Below are 19,588 nucleotides of genomic sequence, written 5' to 3' on the forward strand. Positions count from 1 at the left end.
GGTCTTCTCGCTTTGTGGATCTTCCTTTACCGGATCATCCTTTTGTTCTTTACTGTTGAACCTTCTCCGATTATGAGACGCTTGTGCTTCTCTTTGTCTTTGTCATTTTCCTCGCCAATGTTAGTTTCGTCCTCGTCTTTGTTCTCATGCTTGGTGTCACCTTCATTTACCTCTATGTAGCCTTTCGCGTCCCTGAGGAGCTCTTCTTTGATGAGCAGTAGACTCTGAAGACAAAGACATTAATTTCCTCTCCTTTGTCTGCAATCCTGCTACCTTACCTCTGCCGTCATTGCTTGTGTTTATTGAGTATCACTTTGATCTAGTAGCAGTAATGTTGAATTTTGGTACTTCGAAGCGAAATCATTACAGAAAAATAGCTTTGGCAGAGTTTGAGCGTAGGACTCAAATTCATGCCTATAAAGTTTAGGTTGAAGGGGAATCTGATTCTCAAAACTTCTTTGATTGATTTAATGTGATCGTCCAAGTAGAAGCATAATAATTGCTTGAATTTGTGAAGGGTGGTGATCTAGTGTCATGGACAACGATCATCTCTTCTTAAATTGAAACTAGTAAATGGAATGTAGCTATGCAAATCTATGTTAAAATGACTGAAGTAGGTATTTACTCGAGTGAGTTCACATTTGTTAGGCTTGTCTTCTTTTCTTGGTTTGGGTAATGAGAAACTATTGCATGTACATATAATCAAATTTGGTGTTGCAACGAATTTTGTCTTGAAGTCAACAATTGTTGACATGTATTCCTTATACATACAACTAACAAGAAGGTGAAACTAAGGTCTCGTACATTGCTTGCTTTATGGTAGAACTAGGGGATTCTGATTTCCGATGAGTTAGCCGGCAAAGGAGGTGGTGGTTGTTACTATATATTACATTTGAGTTTGTATGGGTCAATCGAACGATGGCTGCTAGGGTTCAGATGAATGCCCCGAATCACTCTTGGTCGAATTGCATGTAAATTTTACTGATTAGACACATTTGTCCAATTCAATCCACAATTTTACTATCAGATCGAGCAGGTTGAGCGGATCTACCGACTCATGTGCATCCCTCGAAACCCATCCAAACAACTTCAATCCATAGATACAAAGTAAAAAAAAAAGTAAATTCATCATGATTAATACGATGCTAGTGACTTTAAATTGCAACTTTAATCTAACATTAGTATTATGAAGTGAACAACAATTGGAAATAGTAAAAAAAGGGGGAAATAAGCAGCAGGCCGGTGAAATAAAAAAGCCCATTGGGTGAGGATCCAGGAGAAATTGGCGGTCTGATCGGCGATAAGACCGCGACCTCATAGCCCTACTCATCAGCCACTCTTCTCTCTCACACACACTTCTCTCTCTTCCTGCGTGCTTCTACTTCTATTCTCTTCTCTTCTTCACTTCAACCACGCCACCATCCCTTTCTCCCTTCGCTTCGTTCGTAGCAGCATATTCCCCCAATCTACAAACCCCAACCCACTCTCGCTTCCATCAAACTCACCGCAACGGTTTCTCTCTCTCTCTCCAAACCCTATCTATCTCGATAACGCACACGCTAATTCATGTTTTGTTTTCTGATTATCTCGATTTTGTTTTTCAGATGGATAGGTATCAGAGGGTGGAGAAGCCCAAGGCAGATAGTCCTATCAACGAGAACGAGATACGCATTACCAGTCAAGGAAGGATGAGGAATTACATCACCTACGCCACCACTCTCCTTCAGGTAATCTATCCTTATCAGATTGTTAACTGCTTCAATTTGTTTCGTGAAATTGTTAGAGATTTGAATTATTTACACGAGTTTTGAATAAAATCTCACACACAAGTCACTGATTGGAGTGAGTAGTGACTAATTGAAGCATGACATCGTATGAAAACATAAACAATGAGAAGAGTTAGTTGAAAAACGGTTATTAGGTAAAGAATCTGATTACAGAAAGGGTGTATTGAACTTTTCGGCAGCAAAATTGGTGAAGAAAATGGTTAAAATCGCAACGAGTTTACGAGATTGATGAAAATTTTAGAGAGACAATAGATTGAGAGAGTGAAAAGTATGTGAGTGATAGTATTTTTGTTGGTAGGGGACAGTGATTTGTATCTGACATGTGGAGTCATAAGTTAAGGGAATTGTTTCTTCCTAAAGTTTTGCTACTTTGCAGAAGAACTGCTAACCAGACTTTCTATTATATTTTTCTAAAACTTTATGTTTTTCTCAAAACTTCTTCCTAATCGTATATTAACCCCTGCACTGGACACTAGTGGAAATTTAAAGGATAAAGTATCTTTAGGAAAATTACATTCATGCAGGTTCGTGAACAAAAAAAAAAATTACATTCTGTGAACTATCTTTAGGATATTCATTTTCCATCTTAGTCTGAGGCAGAACCTCTTTAGGATAACATTTTCCCTCTTGGGCAGTCCAGTTTTCTCTGTATATTTTCATTTTTACTTTGTTTACTTAATCATTTTACATTGATTTTCTGTTGGTGTGAGGATTTTACCTAATATTTTGTTAAATCTGATCCAAACATGCAAGTTTCAGTTTATCTAGAATCAACTAATATTTTGCCTTTTCCTTTTTTATGTTTCTTATTGCTCTGTATGTATTTTATGCAGGAGAAGGGATCTGATGAAATTGTTCTCAAAGCAATGGGACGTGCAATAAATAAGACTGTAATGATTACTGAGCTGATCAAGGTGGGAGTGTAGATATCTTAACGGAGTATGTGGGTTGGCATTTGCTTATCATACTTTAGTGACTTTTTTGTATTCTTGTTTCAGAGAAGGATTGTTGGTCTGCACCAGAACACTCTGATTGGATCAACTGATATAACTGACACATGGGAACCACTAGAAGAAGGCCTTCTTCCGTATGTATTGTTGTTTCTTCTATGCTACCCCATCAACACTTAATTTCTGTGTGCATGGGAGTGATTATTTTGTTTTATTTGTTTTACTTGCTCAGTTTGGAGACTACTCGCCATGTTTCTATGATCACAATTAACTTGTCAAAGAAAGAACTGGATACATCCTCCACAGGGTAAGAACTTTATGTTTTAATGGCAACATAGATGTTTTAAGGCAAGCTGCTAGTTTACTAGTAAGATTGGCTTAATTAGTGTTTTCATAAAAACCGTCTTTGTGAGTTTGCTAAGCTGTACTCGTCAATAATTTTTTTTACTCTATTCTTCTGGTAAACCACTTTGATGATGTTTATTCATTTTTTATAACCAATATGGTCATAGATTGGTAAGCCATACCTCCTTGCTTTTGCAGTTCCACAAGTTTCAAGGTCCAGATAAAGTTCTAAAAACTGTATTTTATCATATTGTGCCTGTCTGAGATAATTTAAATATGTTATTGTCAGTTAGTCACACTAGCATTATATAGCTTGTCGAATTGGGAATGAGATAGGACGAAGAGGTCAGGTTTGACAGCTCGTATTTCAAACATAATTTCCTAGTTTCTAAAAAATTTAACACCATCTTAAATTTATCACAAAAGTAACCCTTTATCTCGTAAAATCTGAACAAGCGTTGTGCATTATACTAATTAGGTCAGTATAAGTTCATTTAAATTGACTTGTCATGTTTCCTTGTTTGACATTTGACTTTAACTTTGTATTTCAATTGCTGAGTTGAGGACAATGGAACATATTTAGATCCTTGATTTCAAGGAGGAGTGAAGTAAATGCTATGTCTATCGTGCTGTTCTACTTATGTTATCTGGTTTTCATGCAGACTGATGGGACAGTTCGGATTTGTTAACTCTGCAGTCTAATAGTTTGCGGTGTTTATTTATTTGCACTCTAATTTTTGGCTCGTGCTAATTGATTCTATCAAACCTTAATATAAATATTAAGGTCCAGTTATTATTTTAAAGTCTTGTTGTGTTCTGCATTGTGTTATAACTTAGTAAGTTACTGGAATATTGATATATGTTCTACAAGCAGATTTTTACATGTGCTCAGTTGTATTGACCAAAAGGCTTTTCCCCTGCCTCTGGTGTAAAACTGATTGAGTTTTTGTGAAGTTATACCCTCTGTTGGAAAGAATTAATTTTCATCCTCATGCAGATACCAACCTCCTCTTCCTGCTGATCAAGTAAAACCTTTAAATGAATATGAAGAGGATGGAGGTGAGTTAGTTATTTTCTTTTAATATTTCAAGAGAGTGAAAAACTCGTGTGATTATTTTGGCATGCTTATTTGCTTACCATAATTTGATGTGATGCAGAAGGCTCCCCAAGGATGCGAGGAAGAGGGCGTGGTCGTGGAAGGGGTCGGGGTAGAGGTATTGTTATGCACTTTGTTTCACTTATTTCACTGTAGTTGGCTAAAGATTAAAGATTGATTCTGAATTGTTTTTTTCAACTCCTTTATTCTGTTGTGGTTTCTTTTAAATTGCATAAGTTGCTTATAAGGATACAATATTTTCTACTTAGGATTTTACAATAATGGGGGTATGGAATATGGTGGTGGTGATGGTTGGGACGGTGGACGTGGCTATGGTGGCAGAGGCCGTGGCTTTGGTCGTGGCAGAGGTCGTGGTTTCCGGGGACGAGGACGGGGAGGCTATGGTGCCCAGCCAGTTGGGTACTATGACTATGGTGAATATGATGCACCACCTGCCCCACGTGGTAAGCATGCAACTTCAATTCTTATATTTTGCTGTGCTATTTGTGTTTGCATGGTGCCTCTTTTAAATCAAGCTACCGATAAATGTCTCTTCTATTGAATTCACCAACTTTTTCCATGTCCTTTTAATTTCCTCTGCACCCTGTATTCAAGCTACTGGAGTGGCATGGTAGTAATTTTTGTTTGATGGTTTTGCAGGACGAGGACGTGGAAGGGGAGGAAGAGGCCGTGGTCGTGGTCGTAATGCAAGCTGGGGAGTTGCTGCTTGATCGCATGGGTGTTGGTTATGATGTATATTTTCAGTTAGAAGATGGTTTTGCCTCTTTGCTTAGTTCTTTGTGGAATCTGCTTATACTATTTTGGTATTATTTGAAGCGTTCGGGTGTTGCAGTCATGTTCCTGCAGTTTTGTTTTTCTAGTTCTTTCCTTTGTAACAACCTCTATAATTTCAAGTTCCGAGGTTGAGTTAGATATTCATATATTTCCTTTGTTTAGGGAGTTTCAAGAAAATTAAATTTGTATAATTTTTTTAAATAGAAGTTACTGGAGTTGAATTTATCTCAAGGTCGCTTTAGAAGGTATGCACTGAAATTTTGGATAGGAATCGCAGTGTCATATAGTGTCTCACCTTACTGAACGCCAGTTCGAAGAGTTTAACTTCCTACTCTGGATTTTTAGAAACTTGATAATTCTCTAAAAATGAAAATTTGAATTCTAGCAGCACTAACTTTTGTCCATCCCCATCGTCAGTGATGTATAGTTAATGCTAATTTGCTACAACTTTTGTTTGCTATATTTTGAAAAAATTGAGTGAATAAGAAAACTCGTTGATGCCTAAAATGTTTTTTTTTCTTTTGCATTCAGCCATAGTGTAAATGGAAGTCAGTAAGAGATACTAAACACGTCAACGAAATAACCTCAAGAGGCGCTGTTGCAAAGTTTTTGCATTTTTTCATGTTCTTTACTTGTTTTCCTGGACATGGTCATGGATGGCTGCTGACATTAAATCGCAACCGAACAGGTCAACAGCGTGACAACGCAAGGATAGTTTCTAAAGACAGTTTGGTGGCAAATTGTTTCTCTTGACCTTAAGAATGTTTTCTTGGAGATGGTCTTCAGTCATCAGTGTACTTATTCAAAAAAAGAAAGAATACTATCAACTTTAACTAATATATTTACAGCCAATTTCTTTTCTTATCTCCCACTTTTTTTATCACATCAATATATTCATATTTCTCGTTCCCGTATGATAGCTCAAGTGGTAGGAGCTAGGGACATATGAGTTGGGTATGAGGAGGTCCAGAGATCGATTCCTGACAGGAGCAATTTATCTTTCCGATATACCAAAAAAAAAAATACTCATATTTCTTATTTCTTATAAAAAGGTTAATGTGAAATGAGTATGAAAATATTTATTCCTTATTCTATACAATTGAGAATTATATAAGAAGCGGTGAGTTTTTCACATCACCATTTTATTATGAGTTTAATGTAAAACAACTTTATACTAACACTATCATGTTATGCCGTATCAGATCATATTCTAGGAGTAGTTATTTTCATTTTTAATTTTGATTTAAAATAAAAAAATTAATATGGAGAAATCAATTGGATGTAAACAAAATTTACGGTGACAATGCACGTAACTTTAGTCTTTTATATTTTATATTTACTTAACACTTTTTTTTTCTGTCTTTCCTTTCCCATTATATCTTACTATATCTCATCTTCATCTTTTTCATCACACTCATGTTCTTAAGGGATGTAAAAATGAGATAAAAGAAATGAGTATCGTGTTATATATTATATTGAAATTCCCACCCTTGCGTTTGACCCAACTATTTGTTGGGAACGACTGGGGCGTGGGTTCCGCGATACGGTCCAGGGGTATTGTTGTAATCTAAATCATTAATATCCATATATAAACATGTTTGTAACACTGAAACCCTAACTATTATATTGTATTCAGAACGTATCAATAAAACGAAACTATATCTGCTCTATAGTCACAGATGTAGGCAATTAGAACGAATTGCGTGACCAAAACTTTTCTGTGTTTCTCTCTACTCTGATTTGTATCCGGTAGCTGCTCTAACAAAAAAAAAATACAGCAAGCCGCTTAAAAAAGGTACTAAAATGACATTCAACGGAAGATTGATAGAAACAGAAGGACAATGGGCTGGAATGGTCAGCATTATCCAGTTAATTACTTACTATGAAAGTTTAAGCAATATTCTCTTCCTCTTTTATTCTTTTGCCTTTAATTGAAAATAAATAACCAGGCATATGGCAAAGAAAGCCATATATAATGCGCGCACACGCGCACGCACAAACATATATAATTTGAAGATGTCTCAGGATTCCCCCACAGCAAGAGAAGTTGATTAATTACGCTGAGACATACATTCTACGATTTTTACAACTAAGTATGGGAATGACCAAGTTACACTCTCTACTATCACGGTTGAGTCTTGGCGGAACAAATAAACCCTAGCTAGCACTACCTGAGGCTGAGTCACTTGGTGAAGCTCAAACCCTCACGGCCTCACCTTTATATCCCTTATTCATCAGCATCATCAATGGGTGTTGTCACCTCATATAACTCCGCAAGAGACCGATATTTCTTCACCCTCTTTACCGGACAAGCAATCACTTTAAAATCAATCAGTCTTTGATCAACCTCCTCCTCTTCACCTGATATTCTCTTATTTTTCTTCTTGCTGCCGCTAACACCACCAGCATCATTAGTTTCTTTATGTTCGCCGCTGAGCTGCATAAGATTCTGAGCAGCATCTAGAATATCAACAATAGACTGCCAACGGATCATTCTGCTGAGAAGAAGAAGGTGCTTGTCTGCCATCGATTGAGCCTGTAACGCGCGTGTTTCGAGAGAGAGAGAGAGAGAGAGAGAGAGAGAGGGTATTGAGAAGTTGAAAGTGAAAGTGCAAGGTTGGTTCCTTTTGTGAAATTGTTTGGAAGTTGAATAAGCCCAGGGCCGGTTCCGACATTTTGGAGGCCCTGTGCAAATAATAATAATGGATTCTTAATAAAGAGAAATATCTCTTAGAGATACAACTTCCAGATACCTTTATATATTTAATGTTCGAAATTTAATCAAAGTCATTATGTTGGTTCGTTTGGCAATTGACCTCTTGCAACACGCCTAAAGGTCGCGTGTTCGAATCCAAGCTAATGTGTCCTTTTGCTTTAATTTTTGAATTCTTTCAATTCAAATTAATTAACAAATAACATGTCAAAAGCCAAAAGGTGAGATTCGAACTCAGTACATAAAAGCAACATAAACAGTTACTAACCACTAGACCACTTAAAGTCATTAATAACATCTTGAACATTAATTATTATAACTAAGTTAGTTTTTGGGGAAAGTTTAATGTGAATTTTTTTTGGGGCCCCTTCTTTTTTGAGGCCCTGGGCTGTGGGCCTGCTTGCACAGGCCCAGGGCCGGCCCTGAATAAGCCTGTTATACTACTTATATACTTGTGCGAAGCTAATTTTGTTGTCATCACTTATGCTTGACTCTTTGCCCACTCATCCAACGGCTGATTTTTATGCATTGCTATTTTTTCCTTTTTGATTTTTTTTTATAAATCACACATAAATATTGAGTAAAATCACCCAAAGAGTTTAATGTAGACAATTATACTTTGACATGTGTTATGATCAGATAGAATTTTCTGAGACACATGTCAAAATTTTATCGGATCACCTAAGTTCAAAGTAAATCTCGAGTGATTTAGAAAACTGAAAAAATTATATTGCTCTTATCTAGGGATGGCACGTGCGCGAGGCGGGGCGGCTCCCCGTCCCCACATCTTTCCTCTTTCCCCGTCCCCATCCCCATCCTCATTCCCCATGTCGGAGTGAATTTTCACCCCATCCCCGTTCCCTATCTCCCCTGAGGTCTTCACGGGGATCCCCAATATGTCATTAAAATTTTAAATTAAATATATAAAATATATAAGTTAATTTAATAAATTTAAAAATTACAATTGATAATGCAACTGCATCAAATTCCATACAAATATATAACAAAATTAAAATAATATTAATGAAATTCATCACACAATATGTGAAGTTCACTAAATAAACAATTTAAAACGTAAACTACTAAATTCAACTCATTTAAAATAGGAAGTATAAAACTCAAAATATTCTCTCAAGCATTTAACTCATCAAAAATGTGAAATCTTCATCGTAGGTAATTCAATATTTGGAACTATGCTATTGTATTTTTTACTTGTATATACATGGCAGGGACCCCACAGGACAGAGAGAGTGATCCTCATCCCCCGTCCCCAAATTCTTATCGGAGACATTTTCATCTTGTCCCCATTTCCACGGGGAAAAATTCCCCAAGATCGGGGGCCCAAACGGGGCAGTCCCCACATGGATCTCCATCTTCGGATGGATGGAAATTGCCATCCCTACTCTTGTCGGTGCATTATTAATAAAAAAAGGTTCACTCTTCAAATATTTAACACAACTTCTTTGTATTTATGGTGCTGTGGAAATTAAATTTCTTTATTTTGCTTTCTATTCCTTCCATCCAAATTTTTTTGCCGTTCAAGATTATTATACATGTACACAAAGAACTTTTTTTTATAAATAATATATATATATATATATATATAGTATTACTATATGAATTAAAATACCTCATTATGCCTAATTAATTTTATTGAAAAATGTTAGCAACACTCTTTTTCCAACAATTCTCTTTAACACTTTCCCATTGATTGGTTAAAACTTAAGTGAGATCCACTAAAAATATAAAAGCCACATGAATTTTAACCAATTAATGAAAGAGTGTTAGAAAAATATATTAGTAGCACTCCTCAATTTTATTTATTCTTCTCCAACTTTCCCCAACTCACTCACACTAATAATCATAAACATCAAATGATGGTATAATTGGAGGGAAAAAAATTAAATAAGTGTTAGATTTCTAAAATTTAATAAATTGTTGAAGCAAAAGAAAAAAATGTAAAACAACAAAACTTTAGAATAGATGAAATACTTAAAAAAATTATATATCATCTTAAATATTAATGGATTAATAATAAAGTATTAAAATATTGTTTGTGTTGAGAAATTAGTTAAAGGAAAAGATGGGAAGAGAGGAGCAAGTGTGAGACAAGTTATTCTATGGAATGAGGTGTGACTGCTTATGCAACCTCCTTTATTTATAGCACTAGAACTAGGTCAATTCATGGAGATGATACATATGGGTCAAGCCCACAAACTTTCTAGTATAGCCCATATACCCAAATACACATGGTCATCCAAACTATTCATAACACTCCCCCTGGATGACCATCCTTTAAGAATGTGCCTCATTAAAAACCTTACTAGGAAAAACTCAGTGGGATAAAAACCTAGTGAAGGAAAAAGAGTACATCATTCTATAGCTCGTCTTTGTACATTTCCTCATTAAAAACCTTACCATGAAAGAATCAATAGGAAAAAAAACAAGGTTAAGGAAAAAGAGTACAATGCATATTAATTGAGATCTTTTAGCCAACGAACTTCGATATTTCGCACAAGCTTTTCAAATGTTGTTGTTGGAAGAGTCTTCGTAAATAAGTCTGCCAAATTATCACTTGAACGAATTTGTTGGATGTCTATGTCACCATTATTTTGTAGATCATGTTGAAGAAGAGCTTCAGTGATATATGCTTTGTTCTATCTCCCTTGATGTATCTAATCCTTCCTTTGTTTGAGCAATGCATGCAGTGTTATCTTCATATATGGTTGTTGGCTGCATCTTTCCAGAGGACAAACCACAAGTATCAAGTATGCATTGAATCACAGATCTTAGCCAAACACATTCTCCACTTGCCTCATGTAATGCTAATATTTCTGCATGATTAACTGAGGTGGCAGTTATAGTTTGTTTCATAGATCTCCATGAAATAGTTGTTCCACCACAGGTAAACAAATAACCTGTTTGAGATCTCCCATTATGTGAGTCTAACAAATATCCAACATTCGCATAACCAATTAGGTCAAGCTTGGACATATAAGGAAAAAATAAACTCATATCCATTGTTCCTTTAAGATAACGAAAGACTTGTTTTATTCTATTCCAATGTCTCCGTGTAGGTGAAGAACTATATCTTGATAATAAGTTAACGGAAAAGGATATATCAGGTCGAGTATGACTAGCTAGATATATTAATGCTCCGATCGCACTAAGGTATGGTACTTCGGGACCAACTAGTTCTTCATCATTTTCTCGAGGTCTAAAAATATATTTATTTACATCTAATGACCTTACAACCATTGGAGTATACAATGATGTGATTTGTCCATGTAGAGTCTTTTTAGTACCTTTGCGACATAAGTCTCTTGGTACATAAATACTTCATCAGTTAGATACTCAAATTGTAGGCAAAGAAAAAATTTAGTTCTTCCCAAGTCTTTCATCTCCAATTCTTTCTTTAGGCAATCTACAACTTTTGGAAGCTCTTCTAGAGTTCTAATAATGTTCAAATCATCGACATAAATAGCTATTATGGCGAACTCATGCCTAGACCTTTTCATGAATATGCAAGGGCAAATTGGATCATTTTTATATCCTTCTTTCAGCAAATACTCACTAAGGCGATTATACCACATATACACCTAGATTGCTTTAGACCATAGATTGATTCATTCAATTTAATCGAATAATCACCCCGAGGGTTAGAAATGTGTGCTTCAGGCAACTTAAATCCTTCAGAGAGTTTCATATAGATGTCAGTATCAAGTGATTCATACAAATAAGCTGTAACAACATCCATTAAGCGTAAATCAAGCTTTTCACATACTGCCAGACTAATTAAGTATCGAAAAGTAGTTGCATCCATCATAGGCGAGTATGTTTCTTCAAAATCAATCCCAGGCCTTTGTGAGAAACCTTGGGCAACAAGCCTTGCCTTATATCGGACAATATCACCATTTTCATTTCTTTTCCGTACAAAAGTCATTTATATCCAACTCGGTTTACACCCTCAGGTGTACAGGCTACAGGCCAAAAAAACTTTACGCTTCTCAAGCGATTTTAACTCAACCTCGATTGCGTCTTTCCATTTTTACCAATCATTTATTTGTTTGCATTCATTAACAGATTTTGGCTCATGATCCTCATATCGTTTAACACATCTAATGTTGTGCTATGTGTAAAAATGTCATCAATGTTGACTTTGCTTCGGTCCCATCTTACTTTATTCACGACATGATTAATTGAAATTTCATCATTTTCAATAATTTCAGGTACTTGAGTTTCTTCTGAAACTGTACTTTTAATTATGTTTTGCTGCTCTTCCGGAGCTATCATATCCTCGTTTATGCAGTCTTGGTTCTCATCTCCTTTTTTTTCGAGGATTTTTATCTTTGGAACCTGTAGGTCTGCCACGCTTCAGGCGTGGGATAGATTTATTTGCAACACTAGATTGTCCAACAGGGACATCAATCTTTAATGGAGCATTTGTTGCTGGTACATATGACTTAGTAACTCTTTTTGGATCAGCAAATGCATCTGGCAATTGGTTAGCTAAATCTTGCAAATGAATTATATTTTGAGCTTCTAGTTCACATTGTTTTGTTCGAGGATCAAAATGGGATAATGATAATTCATTCAAGCTAATTTCCTTTCCCAACTGCCTATTCTCTCCCCTAATATCGGGAACTCTGATATAATAGATCAGTAAAAAGATCTCCCGTTAAGGGTTCAATATATTTTATAATAGAAGAAGATTCATACCCAACATATATCCCTAATCTTCTTTGAGGGCCCATATTTGTGCGTTGTGGTGGAGAAATTGTAATATATACCGTACATCCAAAAGTTCTTAGATGGAAAATATTAGGTTCTTGACCATGAATAATTTGCATGAGAGAGTGTTTATGATAGCTCGTTGGTCTGATGCGAATTAATGTCGCAACATGTAATATTGCATGTCCCCAAGAAGAGGTTGGAAGTTTTGACCTCATAATTAATGGCCTTGCGATTAACTGTAAGCATTTAATAAATGATTCTGCAAGTCCATTTGGTGTATGAACATGTGCTACAAGATGTTCAACATCAATTCCAATTGACATGAAATAGTCATTAAAAGTTTGAGATGTGAATTCGCCAACATTATCAAGGCGTATTTTCTTGATTGGATAATCAGGAAAATGTGCTCGCAATCTAATCAATTGGGCAAGTAATCTAGCAAATGCCAAGTTGCGAGAAGATAATAAAGATACATGTGACCATCTTGTTGACGCGTCAACTAAAATCATAAAATATCTAAATGGTCCACATGGTGGGTGTATTGGTCCACAAATATCGCCTTGTATACGTTCCAAAAAAAGAAGTGATTCACTCCCAACTTTTGTTGGTGATTGTCGAATAATCAATTTTCCTTGGGAACAAGCAGGACATGTGAATTCATAGGTTTGAAGAATCTTCTGGCTCTTCAATGGATGTCCCATGAATTTTCAATTATATTTCTCATCATAATGGAACCGGGATGGCCTAACCAGTCATGCCAAATAGAAAAATCTGTAAACTTGTGGTTTACAGTAGCATTTGTTTCAATTTGGACTGGGCGAGACCCCAGGGTCCCTCGCCCAGGGAACCTGACCTTAGGCAGGGAACGCGCCATGACATTGGGCCACCCTTTCCGAGGCCCAACTGGCCCATTTATGCAGGATAAAGGCGCCAAAGCCCAACTCCACTTCTATAAATAGGGGAAATACCAATTGTAAGAGACTATTAGCTCCTTTGAATAATAATAGCATTGAAATTCAGTTACACTTTCTCTCTCTAAGTGGTTAGAGCTTCTCTCTCTAAGTATTCTCATCACCTTCCTCACACTTTGGGTACCACCTTCCCTCTCTATGTTCTAGCACGGAACATTTGGCGCCGTCTGTGGGGAACAGTAGATTTTTATTCCCGGACTACGTGGATCGTGATTCAGAATAGTGGAGCTTGTTCTTCTAAGCGATTGTTCTCGAGTTTTTTGGAGATTGTGATCCAGAGGAAGATTATTTGATTTTCCATACAGTTTCTTCCATTTCCGAGTTTTTCTGGAGAGATTCTCCAATTCCGATGGAAACACGTCGCAGACGACGTGATGACGATCCAGAGCATCGGCATGTTTCGCCGACGCGCCGCGTCAGAGGCAGGCCACGACGTGCGCAGGTTCAACGTGAGGAGACAGATCAGGTGACTCCTCCTGCTCCGCTTCCACCTCCTCCTTCTCCAACACCTACGTTGCTCTCACTGTCGTCTTCTCCAGAGCAGCAGAGGTCACCAACGGCGTCAGGAGAAGAGACTCAGGCACCGATCTCCAGCCAAGATTGGAGGCGTCTGATTAGTAGTATTGACGATATACGACAGCGAAACGAGTATCTCCAAGAACAGCTAGAGTATTACTGCATTGAGCAGCAAGATGAGGGAGAGCGCGAGGCAGAGGCTGTGGCAGAGTTTGAACCGTTTTCAGCGGCAGTGAGGGAAGTTGCCATTCCAGACAATATGAAGAGTATAGTACTGGAAACCTACAGTGGAAAGGCTGATCCCAAGAAGCACTTGCTGTATTTCAACACGAAGTGGTGATCAGCGCCGCTTCTGATGCGGTCAAGTGTAGGATGTTTCCAGCCACATTCAAAGGCACGACAATGGCATGGTTCACGACTCTACCACGAGGATCCATCACGAACTTTCGTGACTTCTCGTCCAAATTCCTTGTCCAGTTCTCGGCGAGCAAAACTAAGCAGGTAACGATTGAAGATTTGTACAATGTGCGTCAATCCGAGGGCGAGACTTTGAAGCAGTACGTGAAGCGGTTCAGCGCTGCGTCAGTAAAGATAGAGGAATCCGAGCCAAATGCCTGCGCCCGCGCCTTTAAAAACGGATTGCAGCCAGGAAAGCTAAATAGTAAATTGAGCCGAAAGCCAGCCAAGTCAATGGCGGAGGTGCGAGCCTGGGCGAACACGTACATACTTGACGAGGAGGATGACGCTTTTAAGCGGAGGCGCGCGAAGGTAGAGAAGGATGGCGAACAGAGGGACGTGTCACCAGAGGACAAGCCGAGCAAGGAGAAAGCAGAAGACGGGACAGGAAGGTTCGGACTGGGGAAAAAGGCACCGAGGGAATCTTTGTATCCCAAGAAGGAAAATTTTGAGCAACACCGGCCCTGGCATCAGGCTGACCCTCGTCGTCGAGAGGAGGCAGGAAAAAGCTTGAACGCCCACCTGACAGAGCTGCTACGTGAAGTTAAGGCGACACATGCAGTTGAGGAGGGCGAAAGAAGGAATGACCCGCCGCGGGCAACGACGGACAAGACCAAGTGGTGTGTGTACCACCGTTCAGCAGAACATGACACAGGGGATTGCTTTACTCTGAAGAATGAAATCGAGAGGCTCATCCGAGCAGGCCGGTCGCAGCTGAATGAACATGGCGACCGCGGGAACGGAGAGCGACAGCAGGGGAACAGGTACAGAGGGTCTCGCCAACAAGACGAACGCCGGCGGGAGGATCGTCGCCAAACGCCGACTACTGACAAAAAGGAGATGCTGGCTGCACGAAAGAAGGGAGCAGAGGAAACCTTTAATAAAGATCTTGAACCGCCGGTTGGCACGATAAATACAATTGCAGGTGGTTTCGGCGGGGGTGGTGCAACGGCCTCAGCAAGGAGAAGACACGCTAGGGCGGTGACGTCGGTGCAACAATACGAGACTCCTTTCGGTTTCCAGCATCCCGACATAGTAGTTTCAACGACAGACTTTGAGGGGGTTAAGACGCACAAGGATGATCCTATAGTCGTCATGATCAGGATCAACAGTTTCAACGTCCGCCGAGTTCTTCTGGACCAAGGCAGCTCTGCTGATATCATCTATGGAGACGCATTCGATCAACTGGGATTAACGGATAAAGATTTAATGCCTTATACAGGGACTCTGGTGGGGTTTTCGGGCGAGCAAGTTTGGGTGTGAGGATACATAGATTTGGACACAATCTTTGGGATTGATGAGAATTCCAAGCTCCTTCGTGTGAGATACCTCGTGATACTGGTCGTAGCTTCATACAACGTCATTATAGGAAGGAACACACTTAACTGTCTTTGTGCGGTAATCTCCACGGCTCACCTGACGGTTAAGTATCCGCTGATGTGCGGAAGAGTGGGAAAGATTGCAGTCGACCAAAGGTGAGCCAGAGAATGTTACAATAACTGCCTCAGCATGTACAGCAAAAAAGGAGCTGGCGAGGGACATCGGTGTCATGAAATAGAGATTCAAGACGGAAATCAGAACAAGAGGGGTAAGCAGGAGCGCAGGGTAGCAGAGATTGTCAGGGAAAAGGTAAAGAGACAACGGAAGAATCAAAGGCAAGCAAAAGAGGTTGAGGAAACAGAAAGAAAGGGACCGTTCACAGACATTAGGGCAGAGGAGCGCTGGGCAGGGATAGTTGATGATCTAGAAAGGTACAAATTCAGTAGAGGAGTGTTGGCAATTGAGCCCAGGCTCACGTATGAACAGGAACGACGTTTGGAAAAGTTGGTAGAGGAAAATTTTGACCTCTTCAGCTGGAGCCCTAAAGATATGGAATTTTGGGAACTTCCGCATTTCAGGACACCAGCTTTGATAAGCAAGGGACCGAGCGTGCAGGGGGAAAGAAAGGCGGTGAGCCCAGGGGCGGACTTAAGAATTGTCCAACGCCAGGAGGGCGGGAAGAAAAGATTAGAGCTGTTTGGACAGGATTGGGATAAGCTAGAGGCAGGGCGAGGAGGCCTGACCTACCGCATCAAGGATAAAGGTAAGGCCAGGGCAAGGCAGCGGAAATCGGCGAGAGGAGAGGTCTTCAGGGGCAAGAAAGGTAAGAGGAGCGTGCAAGAGAGCGAATTGACAACCCGCTGGCAAGAACGCCAAATCTGCGACGGCGTGGAGTGGGTGGCAAGCACGTCAGGAACAAAGGATGAGGTTCTGGGCACGATACTTTGATAGGGAAGTTCGTTGACAAGGGCGATAGCGCAGCGGAAGGGTCGGATCAAAGCCAGTAGGATCAAAAATAAAGATGCACTCTTTTTCTCCGACACGGGAGTTTTTTAATGAGGCATCCCTCGATGTACAAAAAATCTTTTACAAATGAAATACAAAAAAGATATTCACCAGCAATACTCCTAATTCAAAAGATATGGTCGCCCGGTGGGAAATATTCCCCGAATGTGGCAATCCCAACACGACCTTGATGTCTGGGGATTGCTCCGAGAAAGTCCGGCGCGAACCGGTGCTATCCAAATAGCAACTCAACTAACAAGTCACGTTCGCTCGGTGGGAAAAATTCCCCGAAGGTGGAAATCCCAACACGACCTTGATGTCTGGGGATTGCTCCGGGAAAGTCCGGCGCGAAACGCTGACCTCTCGTTGGCGATGTGTGCGGGAAAGCGACTCATCCCCAAAATGGGGAGGGTCCCTTATCCCCTTAGTCTCCCCGAAATCTGGGAATACCAGGCCTCCCCGAAATATGGGCGAGAAAATAAACTAGGCATAAGTCTGGGTAAACCCATATGGCCATTGGGCCCCCAGCAGTGTAAGCCATTGGCGGGATGAAACCGCCAAGGCCACACCTGCTCTTACGGGAAATATTGGTGTGAATGAAAGCCTCAAAATGAGCAAAAGTCCTAGTTTCTTCGGCACACCTTCAAATCGCTACATGAACGCAAGGAGAAAATTCCTAAAAAATTGCCTAAATGGCGACGGGCGAACGAAAAAATTGCCTAAATAGCGGCGGAAAGACACAAGACGAAGTCAAAATAAAGAAAAATATAACAACATTAATTCATTACAAAAGATGATATTTACAAAAGATGACAAAACATAGCTATCTTTACATTGACGATTTTTCCCTCTCAATTTTAGCAGCAGCGAAATGCTCGACAGTGAAGCCCGGAGGATCGTCAGGGCCAACAAGCCCATGCGGGGTAATCTTCTTGAAAGCTCTCATTCCATCAAGGTTAATTCCTTGATAGAGATGTTGAACTTGAGCCTTGGCAAGAAAGAAGCGCCGCCACGTTCTTCCACGACCTCAGCAGCAACGTCAGCTACCAACCTGGCTTGGGAGGTCTTAGTCTTGGAGTCCATATCTGCGAGGGCTTGGTTTTCTGCCTCAAGTTGCGACCACACGTCAGCCAGGGCCTCATTCGTCGCTCCCAACTCGCTCTGAAGGAAAGCGATCTCTTTTCCTTGAACGATGCAAGTGGTCTTGCCTGTGTTGATTGACCTCGTTTTTGCCTTCACTTATTGCTGAAGTTCATACCAATCCAACTCCAATTCATCCGTCCTTTCCTTACAAGCAGCCATGTCCTCGTCGTAGTAGTTCATCTCAACGCCTACGTTGGTCAGTTTCCTCGTTTGAGCTGCCACTTGGGTCACCAACTTGTCCCATTCCTTGTGAGCCTCCTGCGTGGCCACGCGGTAACCGTCAGCCTCTTGTTGAAGTTTCTCCACTTCTGCGGAGGAAGCTGAGTCTTAGGATAGTTGGGCAAAGAGGCACCCCACTCGTAAGAGGTGGTTGAGGGCTTCCTGCGCTGCGATGTCAAGGTCAGGAATCTCGGCTGCTCTCATATTTCCAAGAAAGGCGTTAGACAACATAAAGTCGATGAGGGAAGGCTGCTGGCTTGTTGAAGGTCTCGTTTGGTCGCCGGAAGTAGCATGGTTAGTTTCAGCACTGGGGGAGCAAAAGATCGGCGACCCTTGGGAGTTTGCACCTTCGTCCTGAGGGCTCGCCGGTCGAGCGAGAGATGCTCCAGCTGGGTCCGCCTCGATTGGATCAGGAGAAGGAGTTGTTTGGGGAGAATTTTCAGAAGGTTGTTGACCAGCGGAAACCCCCTCCGGACAAGGTGAGGACTCAGCATCGCCCAAGTGCTTCGGCGTCTCTTCGCCCGCCAGGTGTGGGGCGGACGCCTCGTCAGCTGGAGGTTTCTCGCCTTTCTTTTTCTTCTTTTTCTCCAAGCGTGGGGCGGATGCTTCACCAGTCGAAGATTTCTCGCCTTTCTTTTTCTTCTTTTTCAACTTTCGGGGCGAGGAAGTCTCGACCCCGGATTTTCCCTTTGAACCAGGGTTAACTTTTTTGGATTTCTGGGACCTCTTCGGGGGGGAGGCAGAGCGACATCACCAGGGGATCTGGGAGCCAGGTCGTCAGTAGGCTGCAATGGGGCGACACCCGGTGTAGCCTCATCAGTTCCAGCTGCGCCGAGAATGGGGTCAGCTGAGGAAGATCCTTTGACCTTCTTCGACGGAAGAGCGGTAGTCTCGGCGGCGACACGCTTCCTCTTGTTCACCTGGGTATTGAAAACAGGAGGAAACTCGAGTGGATCGGCAGTTAAGGCGCGCTGTAGTGCGGCCGCAGTAAAGTCAATCCCTTCTAGGAGGGTGTGGAGTGTGTTTTCGCGAGCGGCTTCGAGCAACTGGGAGCATTCCCAGATGGGGAACCCACCGAGGAAGCCGAGGATAGCTTTGTCTTCATTATTCAGTGATGTGTCGGGTGGCGGAGGAACGTCGCAGGGATCCTCGGTCCAGTAAAGAGGAAATGAAGCAGTCCCATCCCGGCGTGTGAAAGCTTCAGGATAGGAGGGGTGCACGATTACGCGAAAATATCGGCGCTCGGGCCCCATCTTGATATTACTCTTATAAGGTTGGAGACGCTGTCGACCCGTTCGGAACTTCAGGGATACCCACCCGGGAGTCTCAGCTTTCAAGGATCTTGGCTCCACGCCAAAGAAGTAAAAGAAATGGGAGTTTTTGGCTTCAAGGTTGATGACATCACACAGGATCTCGTAGCATCGAGCGAAGGCCCAGGCGTTCAAATGAAGTTGGCTTGGGGCTACATTGATTTCTCTCAAAACCTGGCAAAGAAAGGGGGAGAAGGGTAGTTTGATCCCCAGGTCAAGAAAGAAGTA

The 19,588-nt window shown here is 40.8% G+C and overlaps 2 protein-coding genes across 3 annotated transcripts; both read left to right on the forward strand.

The window, feature by feature from the left end:
- The first annotated feature begins 1,312 nt into the window (after positions 1-1,312).
- On the forward strand, positions 1,313-5,198 carry LOC130711808 (uncharacterized). 2 transcript variants are annotated; one of them, XM_057561567.1, is made up of 9 exons: positions 1,313-1,512; positions 1,605-1,727; positions 2,621-2,701; positions 2,786-2,874; positions 2,970-3,044; positions 4,080-4,141; positions 4,243-4,296; positions 4,448-4,642; positions 4,839-5,198. In XM_057561567.1, the coding sequence occupies exons 2-9, from the start codon at positions 1,605-1,607 to the stop codon at positions 4,907-4,909; spliced, it is 750 nt and encodes a 249-aa protein (XP_057417550.1). In that variant the 5' UTR covers positions 1,313-1,512; the 3' UTR covers positions 4,910-5,198. The 2 variants fall into 2 exon arrangements, with proteins under 2 accessions (XP_057417550.1, XP_057417541.1); XM_057561558.1 differs by having other exon boundaries at positions 1,314-1,512; positions 4,240-4,296.
- A 9,111-nt stretch (positions 5,199-14,309) lies between these two features.
- LOC130746540 (uncharacterized) lies at positions 14,310-15,626 on the forward strand. Its single transcript, XM_057599210.1, has one exon. It carries the CDS (start codon positions 14,310-14,312, stop codon positions 15,624-15,626), a length of 1,317 nt encoding a protein of 438 aa, XP_057455193.1.
- The last annotated feature ends 3,962 nt before the right edge of the window (positions 15,627-19,588 follow it).

Source organism: Lotus japonicus, chromosome 1 (assembly GCF_012489685.1).
Source record: "Lotus japonicus ecotype B-129 chromosome 1, LjGifu_v1.2".
NCBI classification, from domain to species: domain Eukaryota; kingdom Viridiplantae; phylum Streptophyta; class Magnoliopsida; order Fabales; family Fabaceae; genus Lotus; species Lotus japonicus.

Excerpts from the sequence above, each read along its gene's own strand:
- LOC130711808 (XM_057561558.1), top strand. The coding sequence starts at position 1,605 with ATGGATAGGTATCAGAGGGTGGAGAAGCCCAAGGCAGATAGTCCTATC. Across the intron at positions 4,142-4,239 it reads TGAATATGAAGAGGATGGAG|AAGGCTCCCCAAGGATGCGA; the intron begins GTGAGTTAGTTA and ends GATGTGATGCAG. Across the intron at positions 4,297-4,447 it reads TGGAAGGGGTCGGGGTAGAG|GATTTTACAATAATGGGGGT; the intron begins GTATTGTTATGC and ends TTTTCTACTTAG.
- LOC130746540 (XM_057599210.1), top strand. The coding sequence starts at position 14,310 with ATGGCATGGTTCACGACTCTACCACGAGGATCCATCACGAACTTTCGT.